Here is a 20,585-nt window from a genome sequence, read left to right as displayed (position 1 = left end):
TAGAGATGGTGAGCATTTTTTCATGTACTTGTTGATTGATTGTATGTCCTCCTCTGAGAAGTGTCTGTTCAGGTCCTTGGCCCATTTGTTGATTGGGTTGTTTGTTCTCTTATTGTCTAATTTTTTGAGTTCTTTGTATACTCTGGATATTAGGGCTCTATCTGAAGTGTGAGGAGTAAAGATTTGTTCCCAGGATGTAGGCTCTCTATTTACCTCTCTTATTGTTTCTTTAGCTGAGAAAAAACTCTTTAGTTTGAGTAAGTCCCATTTGTTCATTCTAGTTATTAACTTTTGTGCTATGGATTTCCTATTGAGGAATTTGGAGCCCGACCCCACAGTATGTAGATCGTAGCCAACTTTTTCTTCTATCAGACGGCGCGTCTCTGATTTGATATCAAGCTCCTTGATCCATTTTGAATTCACTTTTGTGCATGGCGAGAGAAAGGGATTCAGTTTCATTTTGTTGCATATGGATTTCCAGTTTTCCCAGCACCATTTGTTGAAGATGCTATCCTTCCTCCATTGCATGCTTTTAGCCCCTTTATCAAATATAAGATAGTTGTAGTTTTGTGGATTGGTTTCTGTGTCCTCTATTCTGTACCATTGGTCCACCCACCTGTTTTGGTACCAGTACCATGCTGATTTTGTTACTAATGCTCTGTATTATAGTTTGAAGTCTGGTATCGCTATACCGCCTGATTCACACTTCCTGCTTAGCATTGTTTTTGCTATTCTGGGTCTTTTATTTTTCCATATGAATTTCATGATTGCTTTCTCTATTTCTACAAGAAATGCTGTTGGGATTTTGATTGGCATTGCATTAAACCTATAGAGAACTTTTGGTAATATCGCCATTTTGATGATGTTAGTTCTGCCTATCCATGAACAGGGTATATTTTTCCATCTTCTAAGATCTTCTTCTATTTCTCTCTTTAGGGTTCTGTAGTTTTCATTGTATAAGTCTTTCACCTCTTTTGTTAGGTTGATTCCCAAGTATTTTATTTTTTTTGAAGATATTGTGAATTGAGTGGTTGTCCTCATTTCCATTTCAGAGGATTTGTCGCTGATATACAGGAATGCCTTTGATTTATGCGTGTTGATTTTATATCCTGCCACTTTGCTGAATTCATTTATTAGCTCTAATAGTTTCTTTGTAGAGCCTTTTGGGTCTGCTAGGTATAGAATCATGTCATCAGCAAATAGTGATAATTTAAGTTCTTCTTTTCCTATTTTTATGCCTTTAATTTCTTTCGTCTAATTGCTCTGGCCAGTGTTTCGAGAACTATGTTGAAGAGAAGTGGAGAGAGAGGGCATCCCTGTCTTGTTCCAGATTTTAGAGGGAATGCCTTCAGTTTTTCTCCATTCAGAATGATGCTAGCCTGAGGCTTAGCATAGATTGCTTTTACAATATTGAGGTATGTTCCTGTTATCCCTAGTTTTTCTAGAGTTTTGAACATAAAGGGATGCTGTACTTTGTCGAATGCTTTTTCCGCATCTATCGAGATGATCATATGGTTCTTATTTTTAAGTCTATTCATGTGGTGAATAACATTTATTGATTTCCGTATATTGAACCAGCCTTGCATCCCAGGGATGAATCCTACTTGATCATGGTGCACAATTTTTTTGATATGTTTTTGTATCCGATTCTCCAGAATTTTATTGAGGATTTTTGCATCTAGGTTCATTAGAGATATTGGTCTGTAGTTTTCTTTCTTTGAAGTGTCTTTGTCTGGTTTAGGTATCAGGGTGATGTTGGCCTCGTAGAATGAATTTGGAAGTTCTCCCTCTTTTTCTATTTCCTGAAGTAGCTTGAAAAGTATTGGTATTAGCTCCTCTTTAAAGGTTTTGTAAAACTCTGCTGTATACCCATCCGGTCCTGGGCTTTTCTTAGTTGGTAGTCTTTTGATGGTTTCTTCTATTTCCTCAATTGATATTGGTCTGTTTAGGTTGTGTATATCCTCCTGACTCAATCTGGGCAGATCATATGACTTAAGAAATTTATCTATGCCTTCACTATCTTCTAATGTATTGGACTATAAGGATTCAAAATAATTTTTTATTATCTTCTGTATTTCTGAAGTGTCTGTTGTGATATTGCCTTTTTCATTCCGTATGTTAGTAATTTGAGTTCTCTCTCTTCTTCTCTTTGCTAGCATGGCTAAGGGTCTGTCGATTTTGTTTATTTTTTCAAAGAACCAACTTTTAGTTTTGTCAATTTTTTCAATTGTTTCTTTTGTTTCGATTTCATTAATTTCAGCTCTGATTTTCATTATTTCTTGCCTTCTACTTCTTTTGCTGTTGTTTTGCTCTTCTTTTTCAAGGATTTTGAGATGAAGCATGAGATCATTTATTTGTTGGTTTTTTCTTTTTTTAAGGAATGAACTCCAAGCAATGAATTTTCCTCTTAGAACTGCTTTCAATGTGTCCCATAGATTCCGATATGTTGTGTCTGTGTTTTCATTTATCTCTAAGAATTTTTTAATTTCCTCCTTGATGTCTTCTATAACCCATTGATCATTCAGTAACCTATTGTTCATTCTCCAAGTGATGTATGCTTTTTCCTTCCTTCTTTTATGGTTGATTTTCCGTTTCATTCCATTATGATCAGATAAGATGCATGGTATTATCTCTACTCCTTTATATTGTCTAAGAGTTGCCCTGTGACATAATATGTGATCTATTTTTGAGAAGGATCCATGTGCTGCTGAGAAAAAAGTGTAACTGCTTGATGTTGGGTAGTATATTCTATATATGTCAATTAAGTCTAGGTTATTAATTGTGTTATTGAGTTCTATAGTTTCCTTATTCAACTTTTGTTTGGAAGATATGTCCATTGGTGAGAGAGGTGTGTTGAAGTCTCCCATGATTATTGTATGGTGGTCTATTAGACTCTTGAACTTGAGAAGAGTTTGTTTGATGAACATAGCTGCACCATTGTTACGGGCATATATATTTATGATTGTTATGTCTTGTTGGTGTATGGTTCCCTTGAGCAGTATGTAGTGTCCCTCTTTATCCCTTTTGATTAACTTGGGCTTGAAATCTATTTTATTTGATATGAGTATGGACACACCTGCTTGTTTCCGAAGTCCATATGAGTGATATGATTTTTCCCAACCTTTCACCTTCAGCCTATGTATGTCTTTTCCTATCAAATGAGTCTCCTGTAGGCATCATATTGTTGGGTCTTGTTTTGTGATCCATTCTACTAGCCTGTGTGTCTTAATTGGTGAGTTTAAGCCATTAACATTTAGGGTTATTATTGAGATATGGGTTGTTCTTCCAGCCATATTTGTTTATTTCTGTTACTAAACATGGTTTGTTTTCCTCTTTGATTATTTTTCCCCCCTTTACTGTCCTACCTCCCACTGTTGGTTTTCATTGTTATTTTCCATTTCCTCTTCCTGTAATGTTTTGCCAAGGATGTTTTGAAGAGATGGTTTTCTAGCTGCAAATTCTTTTAACTTTTGTTTATCGTGGAAGGTTTTAATTTCATCTTCCATCCTGAAGCTTAATTTCGCTGGAAACACAATTCTTGGTTGGAACCCATTTTCTTTCAGTGTTTGAAATATGTTATTCCAGGATCTTCTAGCTTTCAGAGTCTGTGTTGAAAGATCAGCTGTTATCCTGATTGGCTTACCCCTAAATGTAATCTGCTTCCTTTCTCTTGTAGCTTTTGAAATTCTCTCCTTATTCTGTATGTTGGGCATCTTCATTATAATGTGTCTAGGTGTGGGTCTCTTATGATTTTGCACATTCGGCGTCCTGTAGGCTTCTAGGATTTGGGATTCTGTCTCATTCTTCAGGTCTGGGAAGTTTTCTCGTATTATTTCATTGAATAGATTGCTCATTCCTTTGGTTTGAAACTCTGTCCCTTCCTGTATCCCAATGACTCTTAAATTTGGTCTCTTAATGTTATCCCATATTTCTTGGATGTTCTGCTCATGGTTTCTTAACAGTCTTGCTGAGCTGTCTATGTTCTTTTCAAGTTGAAATACTTTATCTTCATTGTCTGATGTTCTATCTTCTAAGTGTTCTACTCTGCTGGTAGTATTCTCCATTGAGTTTTTAAGTTGGTTTATTGCTTCCTGCATTTCTAGGATTTCTGTTTGTTTGTTTTTTATAACCTCTATCTCCCTGTATAGTTGATCTTTTGCTTCTTGGATTTGTTTATGTAATTCATTGTTGAAGTGATCTTTCATTGTCTGATTTTGCTGTCTGATGTCCTCCTTGATACTCCAGATCATCTGAAGCATGTATATCCTGAATTCTTTATCTGACATTCCATCTGCTGCAGCTATTACCTCTTCTAACGTTGAGTTGACCTGCATTGCTTGTGGTCCTTTCTTTCCTTGTCTCTTCATACTGTTCGCGTTCCTTTCTACTTGGTGAAACTGTTGTGCTATTGAATTTTCCCCCTATATATTTATATTGGTCTTGTATAGTTGCAAAGTCTCCCTCGCAGGCGTGGGCAGCGGCTCTGCCCCTCCTCCAATTGGGGCAATGTGCCTACCATGCCAGCAGGCCGCTGGGCCTGTTCTGCCGGTCGGTAGCAGGTCCGCCTACCTTGCAGGCGCGGGCGGCAGCTCTGTCCCTCTGCGGGCCGCTAGGCTTGTTCTGTCGGTGGTCGCAGTTCTGCCTACTTTGCAGGCGCAGGCAGCAGCACTGCCCCTCTGCAGGCCTCTGGGGCTGTTCTGCTAGTGGGTCGCAGGTCTGCCTACCTGGCAGGCACGGGGCGGGGGGCGTCTCTACCCTTCCTCAGGCCGCTGGGCCTGTTCTGTCTGTCAGTTGCAGGTCTGGCCTGTTCTGTTGGTGGTCACAGTTCCGTCTACCTTGCAGGCGCTTGGGGAGGGGGTGGCTCTGCCTCTCAGCAGGCCGCTGCGCCTGTTCTGCCGGTGGGTCGCAGGCCCGCCTACCTTGCAGGAGTGGTTGGCAGCTCTGCCCCTCTGCAGGCCACTGGGCCTTTTCTGTCCGTGGTCACAGTTCCGCCTACCTGGCAGGCGCGGGGTGTGGGGGGCGGCTCTGCCCCTCAGCAGGCCGCTGGGCCTATTCTGTGGGTGGTCACAGTTCCGTCTACCTTGCCGGCGCAGGGGGAGGGGGCGGCTCTGCCTCTCAGCAGGCCGCTGCTCCTGTTCTGCCGGTGGGTCGCAGGCCCGCCTACCTTGCAGGAGTGATTGGAAGCTCTGCCCCTCCGCGGGCCACTGGGCCTTTTCTGTTGGTGGTCACAGTTCCGCCTACCTGGCAGGCGCAGGGGGTGGGGGGCAGCTCTGCCCCTCAGCAGGCCGCTGGGCCTGTTCTGTGGGTGGTCACAGTTCCGTCTACCTTGCCGGCGCAGGGGGAGGGGGCGGCTCTGCCTCTCAGCAGGCCGCTGCTCCTGTTCTGCCGGTGGGTCGCAGACCCGCCTACCTTGCAGGAGTGGTTGGAAGCTCTGCCCTTCCGCGGGCCACTCTGTGTTGTTGTCTTATTCATTTTTGCCTGCATGCTTTCTCCTTGCACCTACTTCACTCTGTTCAGCAGCATGAGTTGTCTCTCTGGCTCTGGGCCATGTGTGCATGGATAGGTGTGACAGGGGGATTGAAAAAGAGAATTGATGGGACTAATCACTTTATCATGGAAGTTACTAAATATCCGTTTGTATTTCACTAACTTTCCAAAATGATCAAGACTGATAAAATGCAGAAATGTAATTAAAAAAAACAACAACAACTGGTAACCGAAGACTGAAAGGACAAAGTGCAAGCAATGAGGAGCTCTCACTGGTATTCCAGAACATGGGCTTACTGGGGCAGCACTGTGTGCTAGTTGTGTTCACTGCTGTATCCCAAATGCCTTAATCAAGTCCTGACCTAGTAGGTGCTTTGTGATGTTTGTTGAATGAATGAATACTTACTTGCAGGAAACTTTAAAGCACAAAATTGAGGTTTTCTCTAATAGGATTATCAAAGTCAGAACAAACAAAAGAAGGCGAGGTGGAGACAGTGCTGTGTCTTACCTTTAAACTGGGCCTCTTTTGTAAGGCTCTTTTTGGAGAGGGAATAAAAAAAATATTACTGATTTTTCAACTGAAGCTAAGAGCTGCATCTTCTTGTTTTTGATTCCAGGGATTATAATTCACTTGTACTTATGTAATTATATTCCAAGATGTAAAGGAAAAATAATTTTGCCACTAAAATTGTCCAGCCAACACTTCTTCCCAACTCATTAGGGTGGGTTGTAAAATCATCTCTGAAGAACAATGGTTGGTGCTAGTATTATAGAAGATGGGCAGTCAGAACAAAGGATTCCCATGAAAAGAATTTTCTCTCCTGGATAGAATTTTCAATTAAAACTATTTGAGAGATGGAGCAAAAGAGGATGAGGGAAGAGAGAGTCTACCTTGTGGTAATGTGGAATGTGGGAAGTGAAGTCAGTATTTGTGACTATGGACTTTTAATATATAGGCTCTTGTTTTAGAAATATTTTCCCACTTAGAGTTTCCGATGGGCTCATTCACCACTAAATTTAAAATTGTTTTCTAGGCTGTCGTCCACGAATCTGAAGGATTATTGGGATACATTTACTGTGATTTTTTCCAGCGAGCAGACAAACCACATCAGGTGATCTTTTCTTTACAGAGATTAGCAATTTACTTTTATTCATGTAAACTTTATGTATCATTTTTATAGTTTCATAATATTTAAAAGGCACTAATGATAGATACTAAATATATACATTTGAAAATAGGATAGTATTTGAAAACAATAAAGGTCATAGAAATAACTGCATAAATATGTGTCTGTCACTTTTATCTGGAACATGATATTAATGATAGTAATAATGATAGCTGCCATTTTATGTGCCCCTTTTTGTGCCAACCAATGCATGGAGCCTTTTTATATACATCCTATATCTATTAATGTTCTATCACATATCTATTAATGTTCAACCTTTTGAACTAGGCTCTAATATTATGAGGAAACTAAGTCCAGAAAGGTTATGTATTTACCTAGAGACTCACAGCTGAAAGTTCTAGGGTTTGAATCTAAACATTATGACTGGAGCCCCAGTTCTTAACTCATCTCCATGCTTGACAATGAACCTAATTCAAAATTTCAGAACATAGGTCCATGTGGAAACCTTACCTACCAATTAGCTCCTTGTATGGAAGATGTTAGGTTCATTTCTTTTCCTTTAGATCCTTACCAAATTTGCTGGCCAATCAGCTTTAGCAGTTTATGCAACTTGATGAGAGATGTCAAGAAATGAGATTATCAATTATAGAAATAATGGTACCTGACATTGAATAGTGATTCACAGTTACTAAGGGATTTCACAGATGTGAACTTAGGAAATCTGGATGACCACTTTGGGATGTGACAAGATACTCTTTACATTCCAGAGATAAGTGACACTTATAAAGGGAGATTACGTTCCAAGATGATTTGTCTAGTAGGTGTCAAAATGGGGACGAGAGTATAGGCTTTGAGTCCTGTGTACTTCCCCTTTGCCCAAATAGGTGATAGAAACTCCAGTTAGGTAATTAACAGCCCTGGCTCCTAGTAGTTAACCTGGATTCAGATCCAAGATACAGTGATTCTAACTGGGTGTTGTTGGACATATTATTTAACATTTACAAGACAAAATTTCAGTTTGCCCACTTGGAAAGTGACATAACTCCCTATGGGGTAGTTGTGAGGAATAAGTGATAGAGTGGGTGAATCTCAGTGTGGTCCCTGCTCCAGAGGGAGTTCCTTCAGATTTATTGCTTCAGGATCATTTAGGCCCCTCACTTCTGAGTGATACAAATAGCAGACATGGTAAGTACCCCCTAGTTCATTGTTTGACACGTAGTAGAGACTCAACATAAATATTAGTGTCCCTTCCCCAGTAGCTGTTGTTTGTCCCTTCCTAGTTACTTGAGAACACCTTGAGGGTGTGGATCTAGGATCTCTGTTGACTTGTTTCCTACATCTGGCACAGCATCAGTTCAGTGTGTATTTTTGCACTGGGTGAATGAATCAGTCAATACAAGCTCAATATATTGCCGGTGCTTTAAAGAATTAAAATTTTAGCAGAGTAAAAAATGTCAAGAAAAGGTATCTTTTTAAATATACAGAATAAAAATAGAATAAGTTTGAACTTACATCTCAGTGTAGTTTTATATTAATGAATATAATAGTATGATGACTCTCTTGCTCTTTAGATTGCCTAATACTTTCACCTCATCGTATGTTTTCTGATTCTCAAAGGATTGCCATTTTACAATTCGAGGAGGCAGGTTAAAAGAAGATGGAGACTATCAACTCCCAGTTGTAGTTCTTATGCTGAATCTTCCCCATTCCTCAAGGAACTCACCTACCTTATTAACTCCTGGAATGATGGAAAATCTTTTCCATGAAATGGGACATGCCATGCATTCTATGCTGGGACGAACTCGGTACCAACATGTCACTGGTGAGCTATGAAGAGAACTTTCATTTAATATAATTCTTTAAAAACTTGAATATTTTTCTTAGGAAAAAGGTTGTGCTGTTTGGAAAATGTGATCATTTAATAATGTTCTTTATCTTAGATTGCCCCATCTTATTAAATTTTTCACTTTATAAAAAATTGTAATTATAAGTTATCTTAATTGTGCAAAATACTGTGCTTTTTTTTACATTTCCATACATGCATACATACATAAATGCATATTGTCATACAGCCTGACCATTTTATGCTTTTTTTCATCCTTGCTAACAGCTCTCACCAGAGCATAAGTCTCCATTGCCTGTTTTTTGAATATGTATCTTTTTCCATTTTCTAATGTTTTACATGGAATTTATGTTTGTGGCTTTGTGAGTACCTTGTGTATGTGTGTGATAGAGAGAGAGGGAAAGAGAAATGCTTATGTATCTCCTTAGCACCTAGCACAAAGTTAGTGAATGAATAAGTAAATGAATGTTGCCTCTTTTATCTGTTAAAAATCAATGTAAGGCACGTTTAAAAAGCATGATAAAGTGCATTTCATTTTTCTTATACTATTATCCATTGTATAGAATGATAGTTCTGCTTTGTTAGTTTTTTATGTTGACATGTGACCATATTTAATGATATTCTAGACATTCCTCTTAGTTGTCTTATCTCTAATTCTTAAGCTCACTCCTGTAAATAGTCAGCATTTAACCACCTGGGAAATTGTTGGCACACATTACTTATTAACTAACTTTATACACACAGTATTGGGCAAGGAGAAGGTAGTTGGAAAGACTATATAGATAGACTGAACAGAATCATAAATTGTCACCAAAAAGTCCTTTCAGGATTTGTGGCTTTAAGTAATTTTGCGTTTAAAATATTGATTTTTCTTTACTAAGGAATGACTTTGTTACAAAAAGCAATAGATAGATTGAATAAAGTACTTTTAAAACAAATAAAGAATAAAAACATTAGGTAATGGAATTTAGTGAATTAAATACAAATGCTATATTAATTGTGAGAATGTTTTAATTTATATTTCAAGTATACCAGCATAGCAAAAGACAGGTTTGTTTGTAGAGGGTGTGAGCTGTTGCTTTATAAGGTGTTTCAGCAGCTGTGCAAATATTTGGTTATACTTTTGATATAAAGAAAAATATATAGGATTATAATAAACTTTTCTGCAAATATGTACAATAATTTTATAGAAGTATTGATTTAATGAATTAAAACTGATCATAGTTCATCAGAAATACAAATAAAAGTTTTAAAAGTAAGATAAATATGTTGATTTGACTTATACCAAATATTTTTCTTTCTTCCCATCTTAGGGACCAGGTGCCCCACTGATTTTGCTGAGGTTCCATCTATTCTGATGGAGTACTTTTCAAGTGATTATCGAGTGGTTAACCAGTTTGCCAGACATTATCAAACTGGGCAGGTAGGAACTACTAATTCAGCGCAAACATCCTTAATTCAAAAAGTCTAAATCCAAAATGCTCCAATATCCAAAACTTTTTTAGAGTTGACATGATGCCACAAATGGAAAATTTAACCCTTGAGCTCATGTGACCAGTCATAGTCAAAATGCAGGTGCACTAAAATGTATGTAGAATTACCTTCAATCTATGTATAAGTTAAGATGTTTGTGAAACAAATGAATTTTATGTTTAGATTTTGGCCTCATCCCCAAAATATCTCATATGGCATATGCAAATATCCCCAAATCTTAAAAAAAAACCCAAACTTGAAATACTCCTGGTCCCAGGTGTTTTAGATAAGGGGTAATACTCAGATGATATTGGTCATTTTGTCTTTAGGGTTTAGATGATTGACTTTTATGATAGTGATGATTGGCTGGATAATTTTGAATACTTGGTACTTTTTCAGAACTCTGTCACCCTCTCCTAGTACCAGATTCCTTTTATTTTTTTTAGGTTTTCTTATTGATTCCCTTTTCCTCCCCTTGGACTAGAGACTCATAGTCCTAGCATATGGTCATATGTAAAAACATAACTACCCCTTATTATATGCCAAGTTATCTACTATTTAGTTCACCACCCCATGAGGAAAGTTCTGTGTCCTGTTTTCCAAATAAGTATGTAGGAGTCTTCTTGGTAGAGCACTTGAGCCTGTCTTACTTCAAAGAGCCTTTGTTTCTAAATATTTGTTTCCATGGCCTCAGTTTTATGCTGTGCATATTTCCCAATATCCTTGCATATTTTTTTTATCTGTATAATGCTAAGTCTTAAAATCCCTTAATTTAAGGTTTAGAGTTCAATGGAGCATTGTAATTTTAAAGGTTTTTAAATTAAAATGGGAAATACCTTGTGGTAAGTTAGCTGTAGTATCAATGTTGCGCTGCTTGCATTAGAAAATATATTTCTTCTCTAACAACTTTGATTGCATAGTATTACATTAGCTGGGGTTTTCTCCCCTAATAATGTACCTCCCTGTTGCCAGAGTTAATTATATTCATCTTTGAGTCTCCAGGCCCTAGAGTTGCCTAGTCCAAAAAAGGGACCTAACCCACCTTTATTTGTGATTCTTGTTCTGATTATGTCTATAGATGCATTGTATGATTTGGTCATTTCTTTTTGTGGACTTGAGTCTATCTATCTATCATTTTCAACAATAGATAATGGATGGGTTTCTTGGTAATTAATCTGATCAAGTCTTTCTTATCATTTACTTCAGTTATTAAGATGGTAAGATTGAAATATTTGGGACTGGGGCTGTAGCTCAGAGGTGGAGTGCCTGCCTAGTGCCTGTGAGGCACAGGGTTTGATACTCAGCACCACATATAAATAAATAAAATAAAGGTATTGTGTTCACCTAGAACTAAAAAAAAATTTAAAAATGAAATATTTGTAATTTAATTAGCTATTTGTTCATCATAATGCAAAGAGGTGCTCTGAGGATTATGTAGACATGGCCAAATAGTATAGAAATGAAAACCCCACCAAATAGCTAACCTATCCATGGGGTTTAGCTACATATTTGGGGGCTTAGGAATGATTAGGAATTTTGTAATTGTTCCCTGTCTGAGGCCTGTTGGAGCATAGCTAGGTACACAGTGTGAGGTCATAGGGAGATCCTAGCTCAGACTGTCTGGGAGCATTAGGGAGAAGCTGGAGAAGGTGTGCTGAAGGAACAAGGTCTTGGAAAAGGACGTAGAAGAGGCAGTGTGCCAGCCAGCAATCAGTAGCCCTGATCCATGTCTGTCTTTTTTTTTTTTGTGTAATTTTTAATTTTGATTCAGGGTCCTGCTTAGATGCTGAGGGTCTCACTGTATTGCTGAGGTGGCCTTGGATTTGCAATCTTCTGCCTCTTCCTCCCAAATCTCTGAGATTACAGGTGTGCACCCTGTGCCTGACTGCCCTAATCCATTTCATCAAAGATATTTATTGATGACATAGTAAGAACACGAGATTCTCAGTCAGGAAATTCAAGTGGAGTTTATGTTTATGTTTAATACCAGTCTCTGTTGTCCATATCTGAGAAACAGCCATGAATAAGTAAGTCAGCATTCCAGGACTCATGCCTTTAATTCTTAGGGAAACAGGCAAAGCCAAATGCAGTGCATTTGTACCGATGGGAAAAGCCCCTGAGAAGCCTAGAGAAGTCTTCAAGAGGGCTTATGGTGAGGCAGAGGGTGTGGTTAGAGGAAAAGGAGGAGAGAAGCAGCCAGAAAAGGCCCAGGGATGGAGAGTAGGGCCATATGATGAAGGTTCAGATCCTAAACAAAAGTTTGAACTGTATCCTGTTGTTTATGTGTGGTGGGGGTGGTGGAGTGTGAATCATTAAAGGGTTGTAAGTAGAGAAGTGAGATTATCAGACTTTTTTGGAAAATGACCCTGGTATCTAGAAGGTATACAGATTGAGGAGAGATGAGCTTGGAGTCTGAGAGAAGCATTCCTCATGTCAGTGAGCTACCAAGGTTTCCTGAAGAATAGGGCTGGGACTATGTATGGTCCAGGGCTTAGACTGCCACTTCCCTCATGGTTCATGAGCTTGTGCACAAGTTGCACAGGGCACAGCCCTGGTCTCCGAGCCTACATATCTGGGGCTCTCTGTAACCCCTGCTATTGCCTGCCCTGCTCATCCCTAGAAGTTGTATCAGTCTTGGCACCCTTTTCCCCACGTACCTTTTAATCCCAGCCCATCTCCCAACACTGCCCCTCATTACTGGAGTGAGTTTCAGCATTGTTTTTACAGAACTTTGCTGTCTCACTTCCTCACTCCTCTGCCCCACCACCCATTTTCTCCTCAGCCTTTGGCAAACATCTTCCCTGGATTTCGTCTTTGAACCTGTGGCCTGGCTTGCTCTTTAGTGGTGAATGCAATGGCAATCAGGCGGTGATGAGGGCCACATTGTGCACTGCAATGGGGATGGCAAGGAAGAACAGGATCCTCCAGCCCTGTGAGACTTAGGAAGGACTTGGGCTACTTAGATAGTAGAGCAAGGAAGAAGGAAAAGTCAGATTTCACATGAGAGAATTCTGGAAGAGGGTCAAGTTTGAGAGGGAATTTGTATATACTTTGGGTATATCAGAGAGCATCATTATTGTCCAGAATGCCATTGGTAATACAAGTCTAAAATATAGTAGTCACATGGACACTGCCAATATGTGGAATTACATGGCAAAGCAATGACAGCTGAAGTACAGGGAGATGGGAAATTGCCCATTCAGAGAAGCAGGAGGCATCTCAAATTAGCCAGCCTTGTTAGTAGGGGAGCTGTCTGGGGAGCATGTGAATACAGGTATGAGAAGCACACAAGTGTAAGGAAGACTGCAAATTGTCTAGAAGCCTTTCAGATTTTGAAAAATAAAATTTTTGTTTTGAAAAAATAAGTTAAATCTTGGGCCAAAATTCATCATTGATTCTAGTGTCAATTTTCAAATATTACAATTTCTTGACTGAGCAAGCAGAGGAGTGGAGAAGGGTAAGAGTCACTGCTTGGAGAGAGATATAATGTCCAAAAAAAGGAGAGAGCTTCTCAGTGCCTATATTCTTACTGAATTCTTTAGTAAGAAAAACCATTTTTGAACTAGATGGTTGTAAGAAAATAAAAGGCCCTAAATACCCTCTAGTATAGATGAGATGGAAGAAGGAATTAAGCTGCTTTGAATTAATCCAGCTTTCAGACTCAGAAGTCATGTCCAGTGCCCTTAAGGGACTTGCAGACACAGTCTCTGAAGAATTTAAAATAAATTTGTGATTTCACGGAGAAGGGAAAGCATGCCTGAAGGCAAGAGATGGATGGATAAATGCTTTAAGCTTCACAAAGGGCTTGCCTTTTCTTGTTACTAATTAAGACACCAAATGACTTGAGGTTTTTCATTTTAAGGGCAGTCCTAGCCTTAAGGATAAGAAGTTAATTCCCTAAAATCCAAGTCTTTGTAAATAAATACATTTAAGCTCATAAGGAAAAATAACAGGGTCACATCTTTATGCTAAATTTCCTATTCTGTTGCATTTCAGGAAAGGATTTTAATATCGTGAGATACATTCCAGAAACCTCTAATAACCTATCAGTGATTTATTGACACCTACAAGTATTTTATCTGAACTAGAGCATAATGGAGCCAATGAATTCCTTTTGGTTGGAGAATTACAAGTATGCTTATCTGATGTGCAGGTGCCACACAGATAACAAATGCCAGGTGCTCATTTGAGATTCAAAACTGTCTCAACAAGCTGAAGCATCAAAGCGGAAGTAGCATGTATTATATATTGATCAGTAGCCCAGGTACAGAGAGAGGTACACACTCGATAACAGCCCAGGTTTTTAAACTTAATAAACTTAATATGGGTCAGTAGTCTGATGGCATTTCCCCACAAACTTCATTCCTTCTATGGCTGCATTAGTGGACCTGTGGTGTTTAAGGACATACAAGGTTATAGTCTCTTTTCTTAGTGCTTATTGGTTCTGACCTTCATCCCTTTCCATTTGCTTGGAGTGAACGTAGAATTATATCTATTGGGGTCCCACACTTCTGAAAGCATGATCCTTGTCTTCCCTAAACCATTTGAAAATAAGCAATCTTTTCCCCCCTGAAACTACTATTCATTGTTGGTTACCTATTTATATTTAATATCATAGTTACTCCCACCCCCAGGCTGTTATAAAATCATAAGTGCTCTTTGCAATTATTGCATTCTTGTATGCAAGGAGAAGAGATAGTCTTAGACTCTACACCCAACATTGAAAACATTAAGCACCTGCATTCTGCAGTTTGAAGCCTGACCCTTACCCCATCCCCAAACACCCCAGTGGGGAAGCTAGGCTACCTCTGACACTCACAAAATTTGAGTACCCAGAATTTTCCTCTTCTTTTTTTCCACTGTCCCCAGATATTGATTCTAAACACAGAATCTTTTTGTCCCTACCTTAGATTAGTGATCTTTTCATGTCAGGTTTTAGGTAAATTTCTGAAAATAAGTCAAAGTTTAATACTTCCGCCTTTTCTTCACATTTCTGAGGTTCTATTCCCATCCCATTTTTTTCAGACCATATTTCTACCCAGGACTCTTTTAACTATGTAACTGAATTAGCTTAGCCAAAATCCTGAATAGAACAGATCCTTGATTGTCCGTCCTGCCCTTCCCTGGCAGCAACTGCTGCTCCATCTTCTTTTTTCCCTGATTCTCACAACTCCCTCCACACACCCTCACACTCTCCTCACCTCCCCTCCCATACCCGCTATTGCCCTCTGCATGTTGTGATGAGCTTTCTCCAGGGATCTGTCATATACCAAGGACTCATGTCTATGTACTGGTCTGTTTGTAGGATTTTTCTTTTATTTCATTGTGTAAGTATCTATTTTCATACTGGTGCCACACTGTTTTTATTACTACAGTTTTACAGCTTTATAATAAACTCTCAAATATGGTGGGATAAGTTTTCCTCAATTTGTTCTTCAAAAAATTTGTTATCTAGCCTAGGGTCTTTGTGTTCTTTCCTGTCCATTTTAGAATCAAGTTATCTATTTTCTTGAAAACTTTTTATAAGAATTTGCTCAGAATTGCACCATCATAGATCAATTTGGAGAGATCTAATATCTCTGAATATTGAATTTTCAAATATATGACTATGGCATATTTCTTCACTTGTTAGTTTTTTGTTTTTTTTTTTAATTCTTTTAAAGTTTAGTGTTTTCCTAAGGGCTTTTTCGACTTTTATTAGACTTAGTCTTGAGAGCCCCACCTTTTGACCCCACTATGAATAGTATGTTTTTTAAAATTATATTTTGTATTTGTTGTTGGTATTTTAAAATGCAGTTTATCTTTATTGTATATTGATCTTCAACAACCTTGCTAAAGTTATTACATTAATAACTTGTCTATAGAATTTTTAAAGTATTTCTGTTGTGAATAATGACAATTGTATTCTTTCTTTCCAGTCCATTTATTTTTTGTTTCTTTTTGGCATACAGCTCTACTTTCTAGAACCTCCCATACAGTGATGAGTAAAAGTTGTAAATGGACATTACTTGCCTTATTGCTGAATTAGAATTATACATAATAGTAGGATTCATTATGCCATATTTGTACATGTACATAACATGGTTAGATCAGTTTCACTCTCCAGTACCTTCTATTCCCCTGCCCTGTCCTCCCCTATCCACTTGCTATACTCTACTTATCTTCCTTCTATTATTATTATTATTGTTATTATTTTAATTAGTGTATTATAATTTTAAATATTATGTATACACACATATAGAGAAACAGGATTCATTGTGGTATATTTGTACATGGACATAGCATAGCATAATTTAGTAGATTTCATTCCCCAATACTTCCCCATGCCCTCTCTCCCTCCAGTGCCCTTCCTCTATTGGTGTTGATCTTGATTTTACAAGGAAATGTTTCTAATGTTTTATTATAAAAAAAGATACTTGCTATAGATTTGGTGGAGATGCAAGAAAAAGAAAATTCCTTCCAATTTTCAGTTTGCAAGTTTTTAAAAAAATATTTAAATCATTAATGGATATTATATTTTATCAGTCAGATTTTTCTTGTCTCTTTTGAGGTACTGGATTGTTCTTTTCCTTTAATTTTCTAATGTTGTGAATATAAATGTTAAAGATTAAATCATCTTTGAATTCTAGGATTAAGCAACCTTCTTCCTAAATTTTTTTATGACTCATAGCTAATGTTGCATGTAGAACGTTTTTGCATTTGTGAGAGAAATCAGCTAATGATTTTTCTTTGTCCTATTGTTCTTCATTGGTATTAAGTACATACCATTTTATAAAATGAGCTGGTATGTGTTCCTTCTTTTTCTATTCTCTACAAGTATTTTTATAAAATGATAATCATCTGTTCCTTATCAAACTTTGACAAAATTCATCCATAAAACTATTCACGGTTTGTTATTTTCTGAGGGAGTAGTTTTTTAAATGACTGATTCTTTAGTAGTCATATGACTCTTTGGGCCTTCTTTTCTTCTTCTTAGTAAGCTTTGCTAAGTTATAATTTTCTAGAAATCTATTTATTTAAGTTCTTTAGTTTATTGTCATAAAGTTATTTATAGTATTCTTTTATCTTTCAAATTCTGTTAAATCTGTAATTATATGCTTTTTCATTCCTAGTATTGTTTTCTCATTTTTTTCCCCTATTAATGTTGGCCTGAGTTTGGCTATTTCATTAGTGTTTTCAAAAAACTAATACTAACTTTGTTCCTCTCTATTTTGTTTGTTTTAGTTCATTAATAGTTTTTGCTTTTGTTATTAATCTCTTCTTCCTCCTTTCTTATTTCTTCCCTGATTTCTTAAGGTAAATATTAGCTAATTGTTAGTCTTATAACACACACATTTTTGGGGGCTACTGAGTTTGGAACATAGGGTCACTCTACCACTGAAATACATACATCCCCAGCCTGTTTTTAATTTTTTTTTTTTTTTTTTTAATTTTGAGACAGGATTTTGCTATCTTGCCTAGGCTGGCCTCAGCCTCCTGAGTCACTGGTATTACAGACTTGTGCCACCACACCTGAGGTGCATTCAAATTTTAATGCTATAAACTTTTGATTTCATGATGTAGTGCTTTCTTTAGCTGCATTCTATGATGTTATTACAAAGTATTTATAATGTTCTGATTTCCATTGCAGTTTTAACCAAGGACTTGTTTAGAAACATAATTTAAAAATTTTAAACCTTTGCAGGGGATGTATTTTTCTTTTAGTTATTGATATCTAATTAATTTATTTCATATTGATTCTTTGCTGTTTGTTGATGTCTATTTATGGCCTCATGTGCTGATAGTGTTTTGGAAGTAGTCTGTCAGTACTTGAGCAGCTTGTCTATTGTGTGGCTGGTGGATTCCCTCCAGGTCTGTTAAGTTAACCTTCTAATTCTATTGTTTAGATCTTTGAAATATAACTTTTTTGGCCTACCAAAATCTTCTACTAGGATGTAGAAGAAGTAAAAATCTTCTACTAGGATGATGAATATGTCATTTCCCATTTTGTTCTATTTTTTGCTGTCTGTATATTTTGAGAATATTTTATTAAATGCATATAAAATCATAGAGTTTTTTTATCTTCCTGATGAACTATTCTTTCCTTCCATCGCCTCGAATGTGCGAGACTCTGGGTTCGATCCTCAGCACCACATACAAAAATAAACAAGTGAAATGAAGGTGTTGTGTCCAACTACAAATAAAAAATAAATAAAAAATAAAATAAGTAATTATTTTAGAACTTTTTTTCCTGGTAATTTTGAAACTCATCACCAAATACATCCAATTGAGTTTGTGAGAGAACCTGATATTTTAGGTATAGTTTTGTCCATTAGCCATTATAACAAAATGTTTCCTGTTAGTTTTCTTTCTCATGAAATATTTATCAAACCACAAATAATGGAAATCAAAGCTCATTATTTTATATGTTTGTTCTGTCTAGGAGTCTATGGTGTGGGTATGTGGTTACCCATGCTGTGTAGACACTAAGACCTGGACAGGTCAACTAATTTGCCAGATCATACAGTGGTAACATGGGGTTAGTAGATTTATTAGTTTTACATGTACAGTTGATCAATCAATGTTAGATGTTACATGTTAAAGTTGATCAATCAATGTTAGAACCTTGTGGGCGTTTTCTTTTTCCAGTTTTTCCTAGTTAAAAATCCCTTTGTAGGAAAAGGCCTATTCTTCTGACGGAATGTCTTGCAAAATACAGTACCCATAACTATTTTAAGTGTTCTTTTTAGAACAGTAAAATTCAAGTATTTTTATTTTAGAACTGCATCATTATAAGATTTAGTTTGTTGCCTTGGGTTTGAAAGTCAGCCCAAGGCGAAAATTGCTTAAGATCTATTTCCCAGGAGACATACAGACTTGTAATAAATCTTCTCCTGTCATTCTTTCAGGAGATATAAATAAGGATTGAAGGTCAAAATTACAGTGCAGCTAGAACTAGATTAGTTTTGGCAGCTTTAGGTTGTTTGGGAATTTTTCTTATTTTTCAGCTTTAATGCTTCTCAGTTATGTCTAGACAAAAACATTGATGTGGGAGGTAGAGATGGGTCTGATTCTGGCCTAACCACCTTGCACAGGTGACCTTAGACCAGTCACTGCACTTGTCACTTGTCTGCTCATTTACTTATTACTTAAAAAATTAAGCGTTTAGAAACTAAAAATTAACAATTCATCCAAACCTGCTTCAAAAGTTTTGTTAGTCAAGTTTATAGTATTCGTGAACTTTTTTCTAATGGAAATTAGACCTCTGTCACATATCAAAATGTTTATTTATTTATTGAGCCCAGGACCGCATGTAAACTAAACACCCTACCATAGAGCCACCCCCTCTCCAAAGTGTTTAATGTCCAACCTCATGGACCCCAAAGCCTTCTACCCTCTCTTTCTTTAAGCCCTCAATAGGCCCATGATAATACATAAGCATTTTTAAATATTTTTGTTTTAAATCTCAGATCATCTTAGTTTGTTAGAAAAAAACCACTAACAATCGAGTAAACAATAAAAGATATTATTACCTGTGAACTTAGGCCTAACATTATCTCTGTGGACTGAGGCAGCATTTTGAATATATTGATTATGTATCATCTGTATTACTGATTATAGCAAAACAGTGAGTTGAAACATGCTGCTATCCAGTTATTTCTCCATTATAGATATGAATGGAGATTTAGTGCTTGCTGTCACATATAGCTTGGGGTAGAGTGGGATCAAGCTGGGAAATGGGAGCTGCTGACTCATAGCCTGGGCAGCTTTAGTGCTTGGCTCTCCATGTATTCTCTTCTGCACCCACTCCCACCATTGTTGTGCCATCTGCCAAAAGGCCTCCACCAATCAGATGGAGCTGCCTAATCTTGGACTTTCAGACTCTTTTGGCTCTGTGATCTAAATAAACCAGTTTTCTTTATAGAACACCCAGCTTCAGTTTTTTGTTACAACAACAGCAAAAACTTAGCAGTACTCTTCTAAAACTGAGTCAGGACCTAATCTGAGAAGAGAGTTGGGAGGAACTTCAGTAGAGTTTGGTTAAAGAGATATTGTTTGTTATTCTTCTCAAGGTACCTAGGATAGTAGCTTATACTGAGAATTTTATTAAACAAATGGATGAATAGTTGGTACTTTAGCATATTTACATTTTTGCATTTCATTTTACCATTTTATTTCCTTTGAAAGTATATTACATACATTTCTAACCCTCATTGCTGTTTGTTGACTCTCTGCATTATTTAAATTAAGGTGCAAAATCCTCACAAATTAACTTAAAATGATTAGAGTTGGCATATTTAAACATCATTGTAATTAGTACAGTTTGATGCTTTCTGTCAAAAAGTTAAGCCCTAGAGGAAATAGAGGCTTAAATCCTTTTCTTTTGTTCCTTGAGCCTATAGGAACTAGCATAATAAAAATGGCTTTTTTTTCCCCCAATAGTATTTTGAAAAATAACAAGGTCTGCTAGAATATAAGTTCCTTGAGAACTGGGATTTTTATCTGTTTTGTTCACTCATTTACCAACTGTATCAGTCACATAATGGGCTGTCAGTCCGCAAATATTTGTTGAGTGAACTTTCTTTTGGCTAAAATCCATTGACTCCCTTTCTTGAGAGTACTAAAGCATGCTGTCTTATCATAAATGCTGCATTGGAAGTTCTTCATAATAGTTT

At 37.2% G+C, this 20,585-nt stretch overlaps 1 protein-coding gene across 4 annotated transcripts in view; it reads left to right on the top strand.

Moving 5' to 3' along the window:
* The window catches only part of Mipep (mitochondrial intermediate peptidase), a 190,796-nt gene that overhangs the window by 51,578 nt on the left and 118,633 nt on the right, over window positions 1-20,585 (top strand). For all 4 annotated transcript variants that reach the window (XM_058580735.1, XM_058580731.1, XM_046447939.1 and 1 more), the window contains exons 12-14: window positions 6,522-6,599; window positions 8,232-8,436; window positions 9,771-9,880. In XM_058580735.1, coding sequence (XP_058436718.1) covers window positions 6,522-6,599; window positions 8,232-8,436; window positions 9,771-9,880 — 393 coding nt within the window. The remainder of the gene's footprint in view (window positions 1-6,521; window positions 6,600-8,231; window positions 8,437-9,770; window positions 9,881-20,585) is intronic.

The sequence above is a fragment of the Marmota monax genome, unplaced genomic scaffold, assembly GCF_021218885.2.
Source record: "Marmota monax isolate L192 unplaced genomic scaffold, Marmota_monax_Labrador192_F-V1.1 WCK01_AAM20220418_F8-fsc00043, whole genome shotgun sequence".
NCBI classification, from domain to species: Eukaryota; Metazoa; Chordata; class Mammalia; order Rodentia; family Sciuridae; genus Marmota; species Marmota monax.
The sequence above is the reverse complement of the archived record's forward strand: the minus strand, read 5'-3'. Positions and strand labels throughout refer to the sequence as shown.